We start from the raw sequence: 19,669 nt of genomic DNA on the forward strand, positions 1-19,669 counted from the left end.
CAGTGTAGTCTAGCTCACTGGACCTCTGGGCAGCACCACTGATGGTGGAGCCACACTAGGGTCTGTCCCTAGAATCACTGTTCTCTCCCTCGGCCAAAGCCCCATTTGCCTCTGCCACTCTGTCCTCAGCACCTGGTTGGAATGTTCTGCTGCCTGGAGGACATCACTGTGGGGATTCCCAAGGCCCATCCCTTGCCCCAAACTCACAATGCCCCAAACAGAACTCATATCAACTTCTCCCAAAACCTTTGTCTCCAATCTCAGCAATGGTGCCACTATCTACCCCTGGTCTAGCCAGGGACTTGAGTATCACTTCCATCTCTCTCATCCCTCCCCTTGACCTCTCCACTAATAATTCCAGCCAACTAGCCCTCTGAAAACATTTTTAAAAAGCCCTTTTAACGTCAAAGCCATTTTAGACTTATAAAAAAGTTGCAAATATAGTATAGTGAGTTCCTGTATATGTGGTACCCAGCTTATCCTAAAGTTTGTATCTTACATCATCATAGTGTAATCACCAAATCCAGGGAGTTAACATTGGTCCAATCCTATTAACAATCTAGAGACCTCACAGAAATTTCATCGCTCTTCCAACACGTTTTCTCTTCCAGGATTCCACACTGCATTCTGTTGTCATGTCTCCTTACTTAATCTCCTCCTATCTGGGACAGGTCCTCAGTCTCCCCTTGTTTTTAATGACCTTGGCACTTTTGAAGAGTACTGGGCAATTATTTTGTAGAATGCCCCTCAATTCGGGTTTGTTTGATGTTTCCTCATGATGAAGATTGAAGGTATATTTGTACATTTTTAGCAAGAAAAACCACAGGGATGATGCTGTGCCCTTCCTGGGGCAGCAGATCAGGGGAGCATGATGTTTCATCACTGGTGATGATAACCTTGAACACTTGGTTAAGGCAGTGTCTTCTGGGCTTCTCAACCATGAAGTTACTATTTTCCCTTGATAAAGGGAGATACTTGGAAACTACGAAAATATCTTACTTTTGATCACTAATTTTAGCATCCATTGCTAGTTCTGGACTTCAGCAAGTATTACTGGCACGACCACCTAGGGGAGATTTTCATTTCCCACATGCCTTCTACACTTACTAAGTGGATTTCTACGGAAAGAATAGTGGTCCCCCTCTCTCCATTTATTTATTTATGTCGGTATGGACTCATGGATTTAAAAAAAAATTATGTGACAATCCAATATTCTCACTGTTTATTTTGTTGCTCAAATAGTTCCAGGTTTGGACATTCGGAACTTCTTCAGGGTGGTTCCTGTGTTCTATTGAGAAGACAATAGAACAAGAATAAAAACTTCCTTTTACTCTGACACCAAAAGGTTTTCCAGGCTTAACCTCTATTTTTTCCTGCTCCATTGCTGGGATCATCCAAAATCTGGGTGCCAGAGGTGTTCGGTGCTACTGGGTTTTATTGCTTCTAGGCTGTCTCAGAGCTAGGAAATATATGTATGTACACCAACCCATACACACATTTGTTTTTCTTTCTACATTTTCTACAAATTTATTTCTACATCTCTATTTATATATATTATATATATATATATATATATTATACATATAAAATAAATTCATCCTGATCCCTCACATTGCAATCCAACATCCATTCATTCTAGCCATACCTCTTTTCCTTATTTATAACCTCTTTCTCCAACAGCAAGAGACCTGGTTCCCAATACCCACACTTTATATACTTACTCGTTCAGCCCTAGTATATACATACAGTAGTTTCAGAATTGTTAATCCAGACTGCTGTAGAAAACAAGCTTACTTACTAGAATGCAGTATTGGCAATGGTTTGTTTGTTTTTTTCTAGAATCCAGTCAAAATTGTCCAAACTGTTCCAAAGTTACTTAGATTGATGCTATTCTTCCCCGTCTATCTGTGTAGTTATATTTGTTTAGTTAGGCTATTATTATTTATTATTATTTTTTTTTTACTGTTTGCATCCCATTGTGGGCCCTCTTCTCCACATTCTAGCTGAAATTATTATTCTTTCTCAGACATTTGAAATATCACCATGGTTCTGAGAGTCAGAACTTGATATAAAGGTGCACTGAGAGACAAGTGTCACTCCCCTTTTATTCCGTTTTTCTGCCCCCATTTCCACATTCCATCCATCCCACTCTCATGCACCTCTAGGAGGTAACCAATCCCATTGAGTTTCTGATTTATCCTTCCTGAATTTCTTGTGTAGACGAGCAGATACAGGTATTTATTTTTAAATGGCCATTTGTCTTAAATAAAGCTTAGCATACTATGCATTTTCTTTTGTACTTTGCCTTTTTCACCTAACAATATGCGAAAATCACTCTGTATTGGTACATAGAGATTGCCCATGTTATTTTGTATAGCTGCATGCTATCCACTGCTCATTCAACCACTCTCCTATCAATATGCATTAAACTAGTTTCTAATATTTTGCAATTGTAAATAATGCTGTAATGCACACTATTTTCATATTGTTGGAAATCAGAGTAGACTTCTGGAAGTAGACTGCTGGGTCAGAAAGTAAGCATATTGTCGCTTTGTTAAGTATTGCCAAACTCCCCTCCAAAAAATGGTACCAATTTGCATTTCTACCAGCAATCTAGGAGATCGGCTATTTCTTCAGAACCTTGATAACAGAGTATATTGTCAATTTTTTTAATTTTTGCAAATGTGATAGGTGAGGAAAACGGCTTCTCAGTGTTATTTTGCTTTGGATTTCCCCAATTACAAATGAGTTTGAACATTTTTCATATATTTAGAACATATAAATATATATATACACACACACATATATTTTTTTTGGTGGGAGGACAACTTGTTTGCTTGTGTCTTTTTCCTATTTTTCTATCATATTTTTAGTCCTTTGTTCAATTTTTAAGCATCTTTTATACAACAGGAAAATTATCCCTGGTGGCATATGTTACAAATATTTTCTCCTTGGTTGTCAGGTGTCTTTGACTGTGTTTATGGTATTATATCACCATGCAAGTTTTAAAAAATTTTAATGTAGTCAAATACATCAATCTATTATTGTCTCTGGATTTTGAGTTTTAGTTAAAAGCCCTCCCCTAGATCAGAGTTAGAGAGGAATTCACCCATTATTTTTCTAGTATGGGTACAGTTTCATATTTTACATTTAGATTCTTAATTCATTTGGAATTTAAGCTTGTGTATAGTGTCAAGTATGAGTCTAATTTTATCCCTAATCACATTTTAAATTTGTCTACTTCTTACTATCCCAATGGTCACTACTCAAGTTTAGGTGACTTTTGACAAGAGAATCATACCAGTGTTATAACTGAAGTTCTTGCCTCTAGCTTAAGACCCCTCCAATCCATTCCTCAAACCAATCCCAAGTGATTGCTTCCTAAATGTAAATCAGACTGTACCCCAACCTTCTATTTTAAAAGGCTTTCACTATTTCAATGGCTTCCTATGGGGGCTGGCATAAAGCCCAAGCTCCTTAACATTCCTATAGAGCTGTACATTATTTGCCTCCTGCCTATTGATCTGGCCTCACCTTTGGTCACTCCCCACCTCATGCTCTGTGTTTCAGCCTCTTTAGTCTTGGAGACTTAGTTTCCCCATCTTTAAAATGGGAACAACAGAAAGCCTCTCAGAAACAATGCAAGAAACAATGAAATTTTGTCAACAAGATGTTGTGGAATTCCAGGGAGAAGATGTCTGAGATCCAGATATTTTGGTGTCTTGTAAAGGAAGCAATTAATCAAGAAATATAAGAATGAAGAACAGCATAAGACTTCAATATATTACATATTCTGAAATATGGTGTTTTGCCCATCAGGAAAACCATATCTGTGTTTATTTTGTTGGGTTGGTCTGAAGATTAGATAAATTAGAAAAAAATGTGTCATAAATTGCATAATATTCATCATTAAGATGAAGTCTACAGAAATTAATTTGATAAGTAAAAAAAAAAAAATCAGTGGTTGGACTCAACCAATCACCAGGGTATTTTATACAATAATATCTTAATTAACTGAATTCCTAGATGGTAGGAGCCTCCATGTCCCATCTGTCTTTCCAAGTAACTTGCTTTCCAGAAAACATTTCCTTAAAGAACTGAACCAGGCTGGAAGACTAGCTGAATGACGGAAAGCTCATGTGTTCCAGAACCAGAGAACTGGTCCAATCTTCCCCTTGCAAGTTCTATGAGGACTTGAGGTGCTCAAAGTGCCTGAACATATTCAAGTTTTCACTGCTCTTCATTACTGTTTTTTTTTTTTTTTTTTAATAGTCTCAAGAAGTAGAATCTTGTAGAAGTAGGACCTAACTGAATCTTTCTTGGAAAACTGAAGCCTTCCCAAGGTCCTGCAGTCAGCACCAGGGACATCATTTCTATATGATATGTGCCATGGACTTTGTCTAAGGACTTTGCATGGATTAGCTTGTTTAACTGACACAGTATCTCTATAAGGTATATACTATCATTATATTTACATTACAGAGAGGGGAACTGAAGTACAAGGAACTTGAGTGTTTGCCCAAGGTCATAGCTAGTAAACAAGGGAGCTGTGTTTCACTTAGGAGTCAGCCACACACAGAAAGGTACCTCTTAGCATCATCACAGAAGAATTAACTCTGGTCCAGGATGTATGTGAAGTGTCCTTTCCTGATTTCTAGTCTCACTAAGATGCAGGGACCAGAGACCTTCACTTAGCCATGCATGGCTCTGGTTAGCTCCTGTGCCACTTTGGCGGTATATCAGGAGCCTCATCCCAACAGAGAATGCCATGAAAAAGTATCTGAAGTGCTAGGGTGGGCCTCTGGCTGACCATATGTCTCTCCACCCCCGCCCCCACCGTGGTTTACACCTCCTGCCCTGTGCATGGCCAAACCAACTATTTAAGCGTGAGATATGGAGCCCAAGCTGACGAGAACTCACGTCCTTGTGTACATAGCCTTCCTGCAAGGCTTCTTATGATTTGCCTTCAACCTTTGGCTGGTTGACATTTAAATTTCCACAAAGGGGCCCCAGATTCAGGCCCTGCAGGCAATTCACAGACGTGAACCTAGTCTTTTGGGAGCAGGATCAGGCAGTCAAGAGGATTGATAGGAGTTCCTCAAAAGCAGGCCCGTCACTGACCCTCAACCCCTGTCACTGCAGGAAGAATCTAGGAGGCCATGCAGTGCAGCATTCTCAGGAAAGGGGCTGGCACTGAAACCACATCACAGAGCAATTTGAGGAAGGCCTTCACACCTTTCTAGAACCAACGTCAGTGAATACATGGCACCCTTGGTGGTCCCCATGTGGGTGGAATTCCAGCAAGTTGTCTCAAACCCGGCACTTTGCACAACCCCTACTTTCTAAGCCAGGCAGGTGGTATAGTGAGAATGGTCTAGAACACTCTGCTACTGACATTTGGCCTTCCTCTGGCCTTCTCTGATGGGAACCCAGCCTTCTGAGGCCCAGACCAATGGCCAGAACTCCACTAGCCCTAAACTCTTTAGGATCTGCCCTTAATTCTGACTGGCCACATTCCAGACCATCTCCATGTCAAACAAGCAACGTCTTTGCAAGCAACCCCTCTACAGGCACACTGTGCCAAAGAAACACTGAAACTCTCTGAACTAAATGGTCAGGGCATGAGGCTATAGTCTAGTGGCTTCCTCTTGCTCTGCTGCAGCTGGTAGTCCTGAGGCACTAAATACCTTTTCACCAGCAGGCTTCATCTTCCCCTTCCTCTCCTTCAGAAGCAGTGATGTTATTAATTCAGTGATTTGAAAACAACCTGAGAAATCAAAATACTTCTTTGAAAAAAATAAAGGCTAGAAGCAAGCCTCAGAAATGATAATAGTTGTTTTAGGGTGGCGGGATTATGGATGATTTAAATTTTTTTTTCAAATTCATCGCAAAGCTGTTGCATCTTTAGTAGAAAAGGAAAAGATTAGCTAGCAGTGACCCTCTTTGAATTTAACAGCTCTGGGCATGGTAGAGAGGTTCAGCTGATAAGGTGCCCACCACCTCACTGTTCAGTCTGAGTTCCTTATTCCAAATCCAACATTAACACAAAGCCTGCCTGGCTTGCTTTTCTGTCTGGAGAAAACAATCTACCAAACTTCTAAGGAGACAGGAAACTTTTAACTAAGAATCTCTACTGGAAAACAATTTATGACTATGATTCTGATTTTTTGGAGAGAATAGTCCATCACCCCATTCTGGCAAGAGAGCAATACAGTAATTCCTCCTTAACCTGGCGTCCTCCTTAAGCAAGATCAAATACATGTGCTTTTCATTCTGAATGCCACTTAGGAAATCGGGCGTTCCTGTTCCCAGTGTGTGGACCACGAGACCTACTTGTCAGGAATAATTAGAAGAGTGAACTGGGGATTGGAAATAAAACGGGGAAGCAGAGCGGATGGCAGAGGACAAGGCTCGGGTCCCCTGAAGGCTCGGGAAATTGTCAGGAAGTGGAAAGGTAGGAACCCTGCACCTCGTGGAGGTCTGCAGAGAAGATGGGCACCAGGGATGCTCACAAAGGCTAGCTGGAGGCAGGGCCCGGGAGGCAGGAACTAACAACCTGGAAATAATAAACGCAGAAGCATTTTGAATATTTTGAGACATGAGTCAGGGGAACAACAAAAAAAGGCGCTTAATACTCCTGCTATCTGCAATGAGACAAAATGAATTTATAAGTGTTGCACTGGAATGCAGGGGGAGGATTTTAGAAACACTGCATGGGAGATGGGGGCTGGACGTGAGCAGTAAGAGCCTCCGTGGTGTCCCACTCCAGATGTGGCAAACAGCACCAGGGTTTTCTCTCCAGCTTCTCGTCTGCTCTCTTTGGTCTCTGTAGATTTCCCTAATGTAAAAAGTACCTGCCCTCGCTCCTCCAACCCTATTCTCCCACAAGGTCTCAAGCTCCCCTGCTTTGACCTCATTCTGCTCTCCAGGAATTGAAAGGGATTCCTAGGTCTGCTTCTTACTCAGGGCAGGAGGCCGGTCTCCAGAAAGCCATCTTCCCTTGGGCATTAACTCCAAAGTGCTCTCAACGGCTCCATCCCCTGAGCACCGACACTTCCCTGACTTTGTTTGGAAGCCAAGAGGCTGCTGGATGTCATTACCTCCTGTATTTTCTGAGGGCCTTCCCCATGCTAATAGCTGTGGGAGCCCTGTCACTCTGGTGGGGCACCAGCGTCTTACTGGCACAATGCATCATTGTGACATGGTGTTTGGATGATGTATCGCTGAAAAGATAAAGCCATCAAAGAATAAGTCCAAGATCAGATTAAATTTAATTACAGGATAAAAGAATTCTCACCTGTCATTCGGGTGATGAATTAACTGAGGCTAAGGAATAGAAGCTTCTCCGAAGAGAAGGGAGAGGAAGAATGAAATGTATTGACAGAAGGACAAACAGAAGAGAAACCTTTGATATCTCCCTGGCGCCCAGCGAATCACAGAGGTCCTCCTGTGAACAGAGCCTGACACCCCTCTCCATGATACACACCTCCTAGAACGTCCCACTACAGCTAGGAACTGTTTCACACAGTGCTTCTTGAATGTCCCAGGACCACCTGCTCGAACCTTGTGCTGACAAGGCATGGGTTGCTGAGAAGCTGTGGTCCTTGGCGCGGGGAGGAACCCGTGTCAGAATTGTGGCTGGGTACGTGGTTCTGTGAATACTCCCAGTGAGGTTAGGCCTCAAATTTGGGGGCAGAGGGAGGGATTAACTACGAAGGGGTTCAAGGGAAGTTTGGAGGATGGCAGAACCTCTCTAGATCTTGATTGCAGTGGGATTAACTTGATGGTGTGTGTTTGTTACAAAAACTTGCAAAACTCTATTAACAAGAATGAATTTACCTTAAAAATGAAAAAAAACCCCAATTATATAAAAGCTGAAATAGTATGATAAATTAAAAATAGAATTAGGTTGGGGGCGCCTGGGTGGCTCAGTTGGTTAAGCGTCTGCCTTTGGCTTGGGTCATGATCCTGGGGTCCTGGGATCGAGTCCCGCATCAGGCTTCCTGCTCAGCGGGGAGTCTGCTTCTCCCTCTCCCCTCTGCTTATGCTCTCTCTCTCTCTCAAATAAATAGGTAAAATCTTAAAAAAAAAAAAAAATAGGACAGTAGGCATAGTCTGGGGCAGATGCAGACATCTGACGACTACCTGTAAGTCTAACATGAAATCTTGCCCCTAAATAGGTGCTCAATCGATGGTATTCATTGAAAAAGGAAAACACTCAGAGACAACAATGTAGATTCCCAGGCCCTGTCTTCAGGTAGGTCTGGGGTTGGACTCAGGGATCTGTCAGCACTTGTCATGCACGGCCGGGGGCTCACGGTTCTGGGGACCACACCTGAGATGCTGGGTGGCGAGCCCGGGCTCTGCATCCTGGCACCCAGGGCTCTCAACACTTGGACCCTACTGGCTGGCCTGAGCCACCTGCCTCCGCCAACTGTGTCACTGTCCCTCCAACACGCCGTTCGCCACCACCCCCATGACCTCCACGCCTTTGCTCTTACCTCTTCTCTAGCGCTGTGTCCATGCTTGCTTCAAGTCCTACCACCAGGCCTTGCTGTGGGCTAGCGAACATATCGGGGCTCCAGCGAGGGAGACACGCTCCCCACAATGCACCAGATGTCACAGCCAGGAATTCATGTCCAGGAGTCATAGAACTTTCGGTTTAAAAAGTGTCATGGCACTACCTGCATCTTATTATCCACACTGGGGGAGGGTCGCTACCCACCTGATAGGATGCAATGTGTTACTAAAACCAGAATGCCACGGACCGCTCCAGCTCGGAGACCCACCTGCTGCTCCCCCAGCGGGGTGGGGGAGCCTCGGCTCTCCTGAGACAAGACCCCCGTTCTAAATGAGTTCAAGCTGACCTCAAAGGCTGTTACCGCATCTCTGACTTCCTATTTTTAAATAAAAACTTAGGCTCAAAAAAGAAAAGGGTATGTGTCTCATCCAAATTAGTAACCAGGCAAGGGCAAGGCTGGTCACCGGCTGGCCGACAGACACTTGCGAGCGAGTGGGCTCAACGCGGGGTGAGGAACCGTTTCCATTTTGTTGACAAACACATGTTGCAAGACAGAAAATTACCCTCCTCAGTGCTTATTTTATCTTCTTTTAATTGCTGTTTGATAATAAATTACAACAGAGAGTCCATTAATTAAGCTAACAGTGTCCGTGGAACACCAACTCCTTCTTCTGGGAGTTGCCTTGTTACGGGAGCTTTGATTCAGTCTCTGTTTGCCCACAGCACTTTCCGAAGTGGTTCAGAAAGATGCTAAGGCACGTGACTGGTGGGGTGGGGGTGGGGGGCTCACTCCTAGCTCGGAGGGAGCGGCTCTGGAAGGAGGGGGAGAAACCTTGATGAGCCAGGGTGGGGGGCAGACTAGCAGCTGCAGGGAGGTAGCAAGGGTGCCTTCTTAATTCAGAACATGTAGTAGAACGGAAAACAACATTAGACTTACTTAAAAAAAAAAATCAGCTGATGGGAAACAACCAGGGCCCACTCATAGGTATTCATCCCAGAGTTGGGGGGGAAGCAGTGAGCCGCCTACTTTGGTTTGCCATTCCATCATCAACTAAATGGCAGGAGCATTCATCTGGAAAAGCTCTGCATGCAGGTGGACCCGGTGAAAGATGAATTCATTACTTCCCATCAAAGGTGCTGGTCGTCGGCTGTGTAAGCCACGGGGAGAGGAGAGCCTGCTGGCTGGCTCCAGTGTGGGCAGGGAGCTGACAGGTGGCCATCTGCAGGCTGGATCTGTTTAGCAGGTGACTGGCGGGACTCTGAGGCAGGGGACACCAGATGAGTGAAGGCTCTGGACAGAAGGGTGAGGGAGGTCAAGTTCACAGGGGTCTGTCCCGGAGCTGGGAGCATCACAAGGGCGTTCGTGGGCGTTCTGAGTGGCCGGGGCAGAAGGAAAGGGCAGAGGGCCCCGGGGGAAGTGTCACAGGACCACGGAAGGCAGATGGAGCCACTTCAATGTGCTGGTCCTTAGATTCAGCTGAGAACATCGCGAGTGGCTTAGAAAATCTTCCCCGGAATCACCCAGGTAAAAAGTCACTGCTTGGAGCCATATGGGGAAGCCCTCAGATGTCCAGGAGACATTCTTTAGACCAGCTTTATTTCCTTCCGCATTCCCAAAGTCAGCTTCACAGGCCAGGTTTTGATTATGAGGGTAGCTAAATGCGCTAGTGTCTATGACGCCACGGTTACTAAGTACTTAGTTCAAATGTTACCTGTTCAGAGCACTGGACAGAGAAACCTGGGAGTTAAGTATAAGCCACTCCTCGTATCTCCAACAATGATCACAGACCCTGTGCTGGAAAAGCTGGAAAGTCAGCAGGAGCCGAAGGCCAGGATGTCTCCTCAGTATCCACCCCTCTCTGAACTCCTCCAGGAGTTCAAACTAAGCCCAGTCTAAGCATATCATAGTGTCAAGTCCCAAACTTCCCAGGCCAGCAACCTGGCATCATCTGGGAACTTGCTGGAAATGAGAAATCTCAGCTCCCACCCCAGGGCCCCTGATTCGGAAGCTCTGGGCCTAGGGCCCAGAAGGTGGTGCTTTCACAAGCCTTCCAGGGGATTTGGCCACACACTGAAGGCAAGGACCAGTGCCTTGGAGCCTAACTGCTTTATCAGGCTTTGGGAGATCCGCCTCTCCATCCCCTTCTGCCTTATCTCTTGGCGGGTCCTTCCCTCTTGCATTGGGCACCAGCCAAACTGGGCTACCGTCTGTCTCCCAACACTCCAAGCTATCTTGCTCTTTCCACACTTACTATGCTGTAGATTTTCCTGCCTCTTTACTTGTCTCTTTCCTCAAGTGCAAACTATCTGAGAGCAGGGACTGTATCTTATCCATTGCTGCATATACTCATGACCAGCGTCTACAGCAAGTGATCAAGACAGAACTTGCTGAGTGAATGAACAAATGAGTAAGGACACTCTGGGGGCGCCTGGGTGGCTCAGTCGGTTAAGCGTCTGCTTTTAGCTCAGGTCATGATCCCAGGATCCTGGGATCAAGCCCCGAGTCGGGCTCCCTGCTCAGTGGGGAGCCTGCTTCTCGCTGTCCTCCTTGCTCGTGCTCTCTCTCACTCTCGCAAATAAATAAAATCTTCAAAAAAAAAAAAAAAAAAAAGACCCTCCCTGGATTCTTTAGACCCTACAGCCTTTAGTGCAAACGCCCCACTTCCCTGCGGAGACCCATCAGGAAGTGGAGCAGGTCTAGGCTTCCCCATCCTTCTCCTGCTACCCAAGGGCACTTTTGGCCAATTGTGGGTGGTAGGGCTCAGTAAATCATCTTGAAGTACACGGGTTGGGTTTGAATTTAAAGCGCTTTGGTCATGCTGGAGGGCCTGGATTCTAGTCTGCTTTGCTCGCCAGCACTGGGCACCCCCGTACCTCAGTTTCCTCATGCTGCCTGCCTACCTTCCAGAGGGGCCGCAGGGACCAAAGGAGCACAGGATTTGACCCCTCCCACAGTACCTGTTATCCACCTTCCAGACGTGTCACACACTGAAGGGAGGCTGAGGGTCTGGACCCTCAGAACCACCTGCTGTGATAGTAGAGAGAATGCAATTCTCTTTCTAGGTCTTGGCTTCGTGGGAAGCAAAGTACCACAAGCAGAGAAAACCTATAAGCCTTTATGAATGCACGTGTGTGTGTACTCGTGACCGATGAGTGTGGATTTGCCACTGAATGTGTGTGTTCACAGAACATGAGCAAGACCAAGGGTGCTTACGGGGCATTTTGTCCAGTGTCTTCCTCTTACAGATGAGCCAGCTGAGACCCAGAGAGAGAACCGGTAAGTCTGGATTAGAGTCACCTGTCTGGCGTTCCTCCGGGGTTGGATTATAAAGGTTTTCCCCATCTGTAGCCGGCCTTTTATTACTATGAGTTGATATAAAAAAATGTTTTAAATATTTTATGAATGTCACGTCTAATGACATTTTTGGAACACATTATGTGTTCTCCCAATCGTAGAGACTTTCTGCTAAGGTCTTTATGGGCACGCACACACCTTGGGTTAGCACGAAGTTGCCAAAGGAAATTCATTTACCAGATTCGGTTTTTACTTTGTTGGTTGGTCGTTCTGCCATTTTGGGTTATCTTGTGCATTCTCCCGAGAGACTGGAGAACACGTTGTGTTCTCTGAAATGTCACTGCAAGCACACTCCTCCTACAGAATCAGCCCTGGGCTCTTGTGCTGGTGCTTACAGACCTGGTCATACTTCCTACCCACCTGCTGTCGACCTTTCAGGATGAGCGTGTTGAGCATGTTCTCATGAGGAAATCGGCTATTTCTTCAGGCATATTTGATTATAACTGCAATGTATGCACATGTACGCTCGCCTATTTGTAAATGACTCTGCAATTTATTCACATTCTCTATTCAGTATGCAATGTGCCCACTGGTCACCTTAATATCTGTGCTGATGCAAACACTCATGAATCTTTCCCCAAGTGTTATATGGAAACAACCAGAAAGCCCCCCACCTTCTTAACATTTCAGAACACATAACAGCTACAAATAGGGGACAGCAGATGTCACCGCAAGTCCCACGAATCCTTGGTGCTTTTACTCTCCTCCTGGTCAGATATGGGCTCCTACCTGGGGCCCCCAGCCATGGCACGGGTACAGTATTGCTGTGTGGTTCTCCAGTGGCCCCTGGTCCAAGCAGACGTCTTTCGCCTTGTTGTTTCGAAGCTGCGGAAATAGGCAAGATATCCCCCATCAGAGCTCATGGGCTGGAACCTCTGCTACCCAACCCTTGTCCTGCCATGCCCTGGCCCCGATTTCTCGATGCAAAGGCCACATGACCCCGCCCCCACGTAAGGACCAAGGCTCAAATTTGTGAGGTGATCATTTTCGCAAGAAAGACCAAGTCCTTCAATGGATGGTGTGGGCACTAGCCCTCTGCCTGGGACACCTCCAGCCTCCGCTTATACACAGCTACCCCATCCCCAGCACAAAAGAGGGGCTCAGGGAATGTTTGGACAGAGGTACACACTAGTTACCCACTGGTTATCCAAAGTGGGCCTCGACACCAACACAGGTTTTAATCACCCTGGGAATCACAGGTCAGCTTCTGAAGTCATTACTGACATGGAGGCATCAAAAACAATAATCCAAAAAGCAAACAAAAACCTTGCCATCATGAAAAGCCTTGGTAACATTTATTTATATATTCCAAAAATACTCACTGATGCCTACACTGTGCCAGGCACCATCCTAAGTGTTTGGAATGCAACTGTGGAGGAATAGCCCGAAGTCCCCAAGACAAAACCCCTGAACCCAGCGAGGCACATCTCTTTGGGAACATGGAAGAATTTGTCTAACTGGAACCTCCAGGAGTTCCGTGATTCTGCTTTGATGTCCATCACACCCACCATGCTGCAATCTCAACCAAGGGGAAAATGCCAATGCTGTTGGTCTTACCCATATATACTCAGCCCTCTCCAGGTTCTATTCACCATGGAAACTAAACTAATCAGGGATAAATCAAGAAGAGAGGCAAGGGGCACTTTGCTTTGGTGTGCTCAAGTTTTGTCTAGGTTCTGACAACTGAGCAGAGTTTTTTTTTTTAATTTTTTATTGTTATGCTAATCACCATACATTACATCATTAGTTTTGGATGTAGTTTTCCATGATTCATTGCTTGTGCACAACACCCAGTGCTCCATGCAGAACGTGCCCTCTTTAATACCCATCACCAGGCTAACCCATCCCCCCACCCCCCTCCCCTCTAGAAACCTCAGTTTGTTTTTCAGAGTCCATCGTCTCTCATGGTTGGTCTCCCCCTCCGATTTCCCCCCCTTCATTCTTCCCCTCCTGCTATGTTCTTCTTTTTTTTTCTTAACATATATTGCATTATTTGTTTCAGAAGTACAGATCTGTGATTCAACAGTCTTGCACAATTCACAGCGCTCACCATAGCACATACCCTCCCCAATGTCTATCACCCAGCCACCCCATCCCTCCCACCCCCCACCACTCCAGCAACCCTCAGTTTGTTTCCTGAGATTAAGAATTCCTCATATCAGTGAGGTCATATGATACATGTCTTTCTCTGATTGACTTATTTCACTCAGCATTAACACCCTCCAGTTCCATCCACGTCGTTGCAAATGGCAAGATCTCATTTCTTTTGATGGCTGAATATTCCATTGTGTATATATACCACATCTTCTTTATCCATTCATCTGTCGATGGACATCTTGGCTCTTTCCACAGTTTGGCTATTGTGGACATTAACTGAGCAGAGTTTTAATGCCTGTTTTTTTTTTAAAGATTATAAAAATAATACCATCTTACTGAGATATCTTGAAAAATGCGGAAGTAACAATTGTTCACAATCCTTTCCCACAATCAGTTAATTTTTCCCAATTTTGAGACAATTTAGTTTTGTTCACTTTTGATGGTAATGAGAAACTTTGCATGTAAAGCTTTGTTCCCATTTCAGGTTTTTCTCAAGAAAATAATCTGAGAGGGGCACCTGGGTGGCTCAGTTGGTTAAGCGTCTGCCTTCGGCTCAGGTCGTGATCCCGGGGTCCTGGGATGGAGCCCCACGTTGGGCTCCCTGCTCAACAGGGAGTCTGCTTCTCCCTCTCCCTCTGACCCTCCCCCCTGCTCTCACTTGCTCTTTCTTCCTCTCTCAAATGAATAAATAAAAAAATCTTAAAAAAAAATCTGAGAACTGGGATTACAGTAGCAAAAAGTATGGATCCCTTAATGTTCTTAAAACATGCTGTCTGATTGCCTTCTGGAAACTTTGAACTAATTTCTATTCCCATCCACAAGATACGTAAATAAATTACTAGTCCTGAGTTTCACCATTTAAAAACATTGTGTTGGTCAAAGTACACAAACTTCCAAACCTAGATTTTGGGGAACCTAATGTACAGTATGGTGATTACAGCCAATATTACATACTCAAATTGCTAAGTGGATAGATCATCTTAAATGTTCTTACCACAAAAAAGAGATGGTAATTATGGGATGTAATGGAGGTGTTAGCTAACTCTATGGCAGTAACCACTTTGTAATATGGAACTGTATCAAACCAACATGTTGAACACTTTAAGCTTATAAAATGTTATATGTCAATTATATCTCAATAAAGCTGGAGGAGAAAAAAAAGAAAGCTGCTCGGAAGAAAAATTCTAAAGAAATTGGTGGAGTACTGTTTTCAACCCAAGTTTCCAAAAATTTGTGCAGAGGGGTAGAAGTGATGAATCAGACATATTGCACAACGAGTCCCAAGCAATGATCTCCAAGGAACTATAAAGCCACCTTAGGAGCCCCGCACCATATTTTAGTTCTTTCTTAGATGCTTTGAGGAAATGTTCATTGTTAATGCCTTCAGTGATGCAGAGGATAAATTACATGGAAAAATTCAAACAACTTTTGAGTCAAAAAGTAATTCAGAAGAGTTAAGATGTTGAAAACAATGAAATCTTAGAAATACCTCTACCAATGTACTTTGCTTATATTTCCTTTTTATGTCTGTACAACAGCAACATGATAAAATGTGCCTAATGAAGCTTAATGAGGCTTTTAAAATAAGTATAAAATAAAAATTACAGGTAATAAAAAATACTGTGTTGAGAGGTGAAGAAAGACATCTTGCTTTTATGAATTTACAATTAATAGTAAATTGGAATGTTTCATGTTTAGCAATTATTTCCCTTTTTGAGAATTATCTGTTTATTTCCCTATTGGGATCTCAAGTGGTTTTACTGTAGATTTGTAAGAGCTCTTTATATATTAAGGACATTGTTTTTAAGGCATATTCATTCCATATAATAATTTCAGAATGCTAGCCTTTTAAATTTTGTTTCTGATGTTTATGCAAATAAGTCTATTATTCAGGGACTTAATAAATATTTATGGAGGGCCTGCTACATGCCTGGGACTGTGCTAAGTTTAAGGAATGCAAAGATAAACAAAACAGTCCTTGCCCTGAAATAGTCCATGGTCTGGAGAGTTAGACAAAAGGAGAGCTGGTACCATACTGAGTTTGCCGGGACAGCAAGGAGAACATCCTCACCCCATCTGCAGGTTCAGACACTAAGAAGACGGACTTGTAAGCCAAGGGTAAGTGGAAATATTGCTGGAAATGTTCTAGTTTTTACCCAGGTAGTTTTTCACTTTATATTATTATGCTACACATGTATGCTTTATGCATATATGTATTGTCTTTCACATAAATAACAGTAAAAGAAAAAAAGATGAATAAAACCAAACTAGGGGTCTTCAGGCCACAAGGAGAATATGAGTCAACCACGGAATGTGAGCAAAGGATTTGGGGGTGAATGTTTTTGTGCACACCGAGTTGCCTTTACATGTGGAAAAGCAATTATCTCATACATGGGAGAGTCAAGATATCAAGTATCCACATGTCTTTCTTTAAAAATTATTTTAATACAGTCCAGCTAATAGAGGTAAATAAACATTTAAAAATCAAGGGAAATGAAAAACAAATGATCCAGTTAAAAAATGGGTAGAAGACACAAATAGACATTTTTCCAAAGAAGACATCCAGATGGACAACAGACACATGAAAGGATGCTCAGTATCACTCATCATCAGGGAACTACAAATCAAAGCTATGAGATATCACCTCATACCCATCAGAATGGCTAAAATTAACAACACAAGAAACAACAAGTGTTAGCGAAGATGCGGAAAAAGGGGAACCCTCCTGCACTGTGGGTGGGAATGCAAACTGGTGCAGCCACCCTGGAGAACGGTTTGGAGGTTTCTCAAGAAGTTAAAAAATAGAACTACCCTATGACCCAGCAATTGCACTACTAGGTATTTACCCAAAGACACAAAAATACAGATTCAAAGGGGTACATGCACCCTGATGTTTATAGCAGCAGCATCAACAACAGCCACACTGTGGGAGCAGTCCAAGCGTCCATCGACTGATGAATGGATAAAGAAGATGTGGTATTTACTCAGCCATCAAAAAGAATAAAATCTTGCCATTTGCAAAGACACGGATGGAGCTGGGGTGTATTATGTTAAGTGAAATAAGTCAGTCAGAAAAAGACAAATACCATATGATTTCACTCATATGTGGACTTTAAGAAACAAAACAGATGAACATAGGGGAGGGGGGAGAAGAGAGAGGGAGACAAACCCTAAGAGATTTAATGATAGAGAACAAACTGAGGGCTGATGGAGGGAGGTGGGTGGGGGATGGGTTAGATGGGTGATGGGTATTAAGGAGGGCACCTGTTATGATGAGCACTGGGTGTTGTATGTAAGGGATGAATCACTGAATTCCATTCCTGAAACCAATATTGCACTGTATGTTAACTAACTAGAATTTAAATAAAAATTCAAAGAAAAAAATCAAGGGAAAATGACTTCCTGTCTAAGTGGGTGTAGGCACCATTATTGTTGTGTGAGGCAGAAACACTGGGACTGACACCCACTCAAAGGTTCCTGCCTAGCTTTGCAACTGTGCTGGGGTCTGTGTGTGGCCAAAAGAACGAGAAGCATTATAACCATTAAAATATAATTGTCTGAAGAATCACAAATTTTGTCACTGAAATGAATTTAACTGAAAAGCTATTCTGAAAGGTATGAAATGTAAATAAAGTAAAATAATGTTTGCATCTAAAATCCCAGTTAATGTTAACAAAGACTGAGAAGTCGATGAAGCCGTCAGGAGAAAGTGTGTTAATGTTCTCGTATTAATACCGCTTGACCTTTCATTATGGAGACTCAGAGATGAATTTTTTAAAAAAACATTAGTGCAATTGCTGGATCGTAGGGTAGATCTATTTTTAGTTTTTTGAGGAACCTCCAAACTTCTCCACAGTGGCTGCACTAGCTTGCATTCCCACCAAGAGCGTAAGAGGGCTCCCCTGTCTCCTCAACTTCGCCAACACCTGTTGTTTCTTGTGTTGTTGATTTTAGCCATTCTGATGGGTGTGAGGTGATAGCTCATTGTAGTTTTGATCTGTATTTCCCTGATGATGACTGATGGTGAGTATCTTTGCATTACTAGGCATTTACCGAATGAATACAAAAATACAAATTCAAAGGGATACATGCACCCTGATATTTATAGCAGCATTATCTAAATAGCCAAATTATGGAAACAGACCAAGTGTCCATTGACTGATGAATGGATCAAGAAGATGTGGTATATATACAATGAAATATTATTCATCCACAAAAAGGAATGAACTCTTGCCATTTGCACGGATGTGTATGGAGCTAGAGAGTATAATGCTGAGCGAAATCAGTCAGTGAGAGAAAGACAAATACCAGATGATTTCACTCATATGTGGAATTTAAGGAAAAAAAAAACAAATGAGCATAGAGGAAAAAAAGAGAGAGAGGCAAACCAAGACAGACTATAGAGAGCAAACCGATGGTTACTGGAGGGGAGAGGGGTGGGGGGAGGGGTGAAATAGGTGACTGTGGTTAAGGAGCCCATTTGTCATGATGAACACCCAGGGTTGTATGGAAGTGTTGAATCACTAAATTGTGCACTCAAAACTAATATTACACTGTATGCTAACTGCAATTTAAATAAACACCTAACAAAAAAACATTACCATAATGCAATTAAGAACAAGACATACACAATTCACATGACTAGAAAGATTTTTTAAAGCCAAAAAACAAGCAAGCTAAAAACTTGGGAAAGAGCAAGGAACATTAAACCCAGAAATATTCATTGGCCTGGGGAAAGACTCTCAAACAGAATTGTACATGAAAAACGAAGGACATAAATTGCAAATATAGTATGATATTCACTCTGCCTTCCTTTTTCCCACTGCTCGGGGGCCTGGTGTGGTGAAAAGAACCAGTAGGAGTGAGTGTCAGAAATAAAGTTGTCCAAATAATGGCAAATTTTGTTACCAAACTGAATTTGATTAGTTTGATTTCTTTCATTTAATGTTATGGTCCATATGAAATCTATTTTAGCATATGGAACTCAGCAAGCAGAGAAGGAGTAATAGAGGCGAATGCCCTAAAATGTTAACATGGATCATATCTGGGAATTGGGATCTGGAATAAGTTTTGTTTCATCTTTTTATTTTCTATAGAGTGTGTGCATTGAATTTATTACTTAAAAGAGAGAGAGAGATTTGCAAAAACAAAAGTCTTCTCTCCTCCAAAAATCAGACCATGATCTCTATGTTGACTCCATGGTCACCCCATTGTTCAGCTCCAGAGATGTCATCTACACTGTCCTTCATGTGAATGGCAGGCCCTGGAGCTGTTCAGTGCACAGCCTGTGGAACTGTGCCCTTGCCATCTTCTTGAATTTTCCCATTTTTATTCTTTGTTTTTTAATACTTTTTTTCTAACTATAATATTATCATATAAACATCAGCAATAATTGGGAAAGCATGACAAAGTACCACCAGAAAGACTGCCTGTCTCGCTGACAGAAGTAACCACAACTATCAACTCCATTTCCCCATTGCTATTCTCCTACTTGCTTCCAATCTAAAATAGTAGCCAATCCAATTTTATAATCCTTTTTTTTTTGTTGAGAGAGAGAGAGAGTGTGCATGTATGTGCTCGCACGGGGGGGGGGGGCGGGCCGGGGGAGAGGGCGAGAAAGAATCTCATGCAGGTTTCAAGTGCAGAGCCCTAAACAGGGCTTGATCTCACAACCCTGAGATAATGACCTGAGCAGA

General features: G+C 43.2%; 1 protein-coding gene and 1 long non-coding RNA gene across 2 annotated transcripts in view; one reads left to right on the forward strand and one right to left on the reverse strand.

Moving 5' to 3' along the window:
- Nucleotides 1-19,669, reverse strand: part of GALNT17 (polypeptide N-acetylgalactosaminyltransferase 17) — a 458,315-nt gene that overhangs the window by 15,340 nt on the left and 423,306 nt on the right. Inside the window, exon 9 of the mRNA XM_027613677.2 lies at nucleotides 12,606-12,701. Within this exon, the coding sequence (XP_027469478.1) occupies nucleotides 12,606-12,701 (96 nt within the window). The remainder of the gene's footprint in view (nucleotides 1-12,605; nucleotides 12,702-19,669) is intronic.
- LOC113933504 lies at nucleotides 7,545-8,644 on the forward strand. The gene is made up of 3 exons (XR_003523370.2): nucleotides 7,545-7,642; nucleotides 8,181-8,257; nucleotides 8,513-8,644. It is a non-coding gene; the product is annotated as an uncharacterized LOC113933504 (long non-coding RNA).

This window comes from Zalophus californianus, chromosome 10, assembly GCF_009762305.2.
Source record: "Zalophus californianus isolate mZalCal1 chromosome 10, mZalCal1.pri.v2, whole genome shotgun sequence".
Classification (NCBI taxonomy): Eukaryota; Metazoa; Chordata; class Mammalia; order Carnivora; family Otariidae; genus Zalophus; species Zalophus californianus.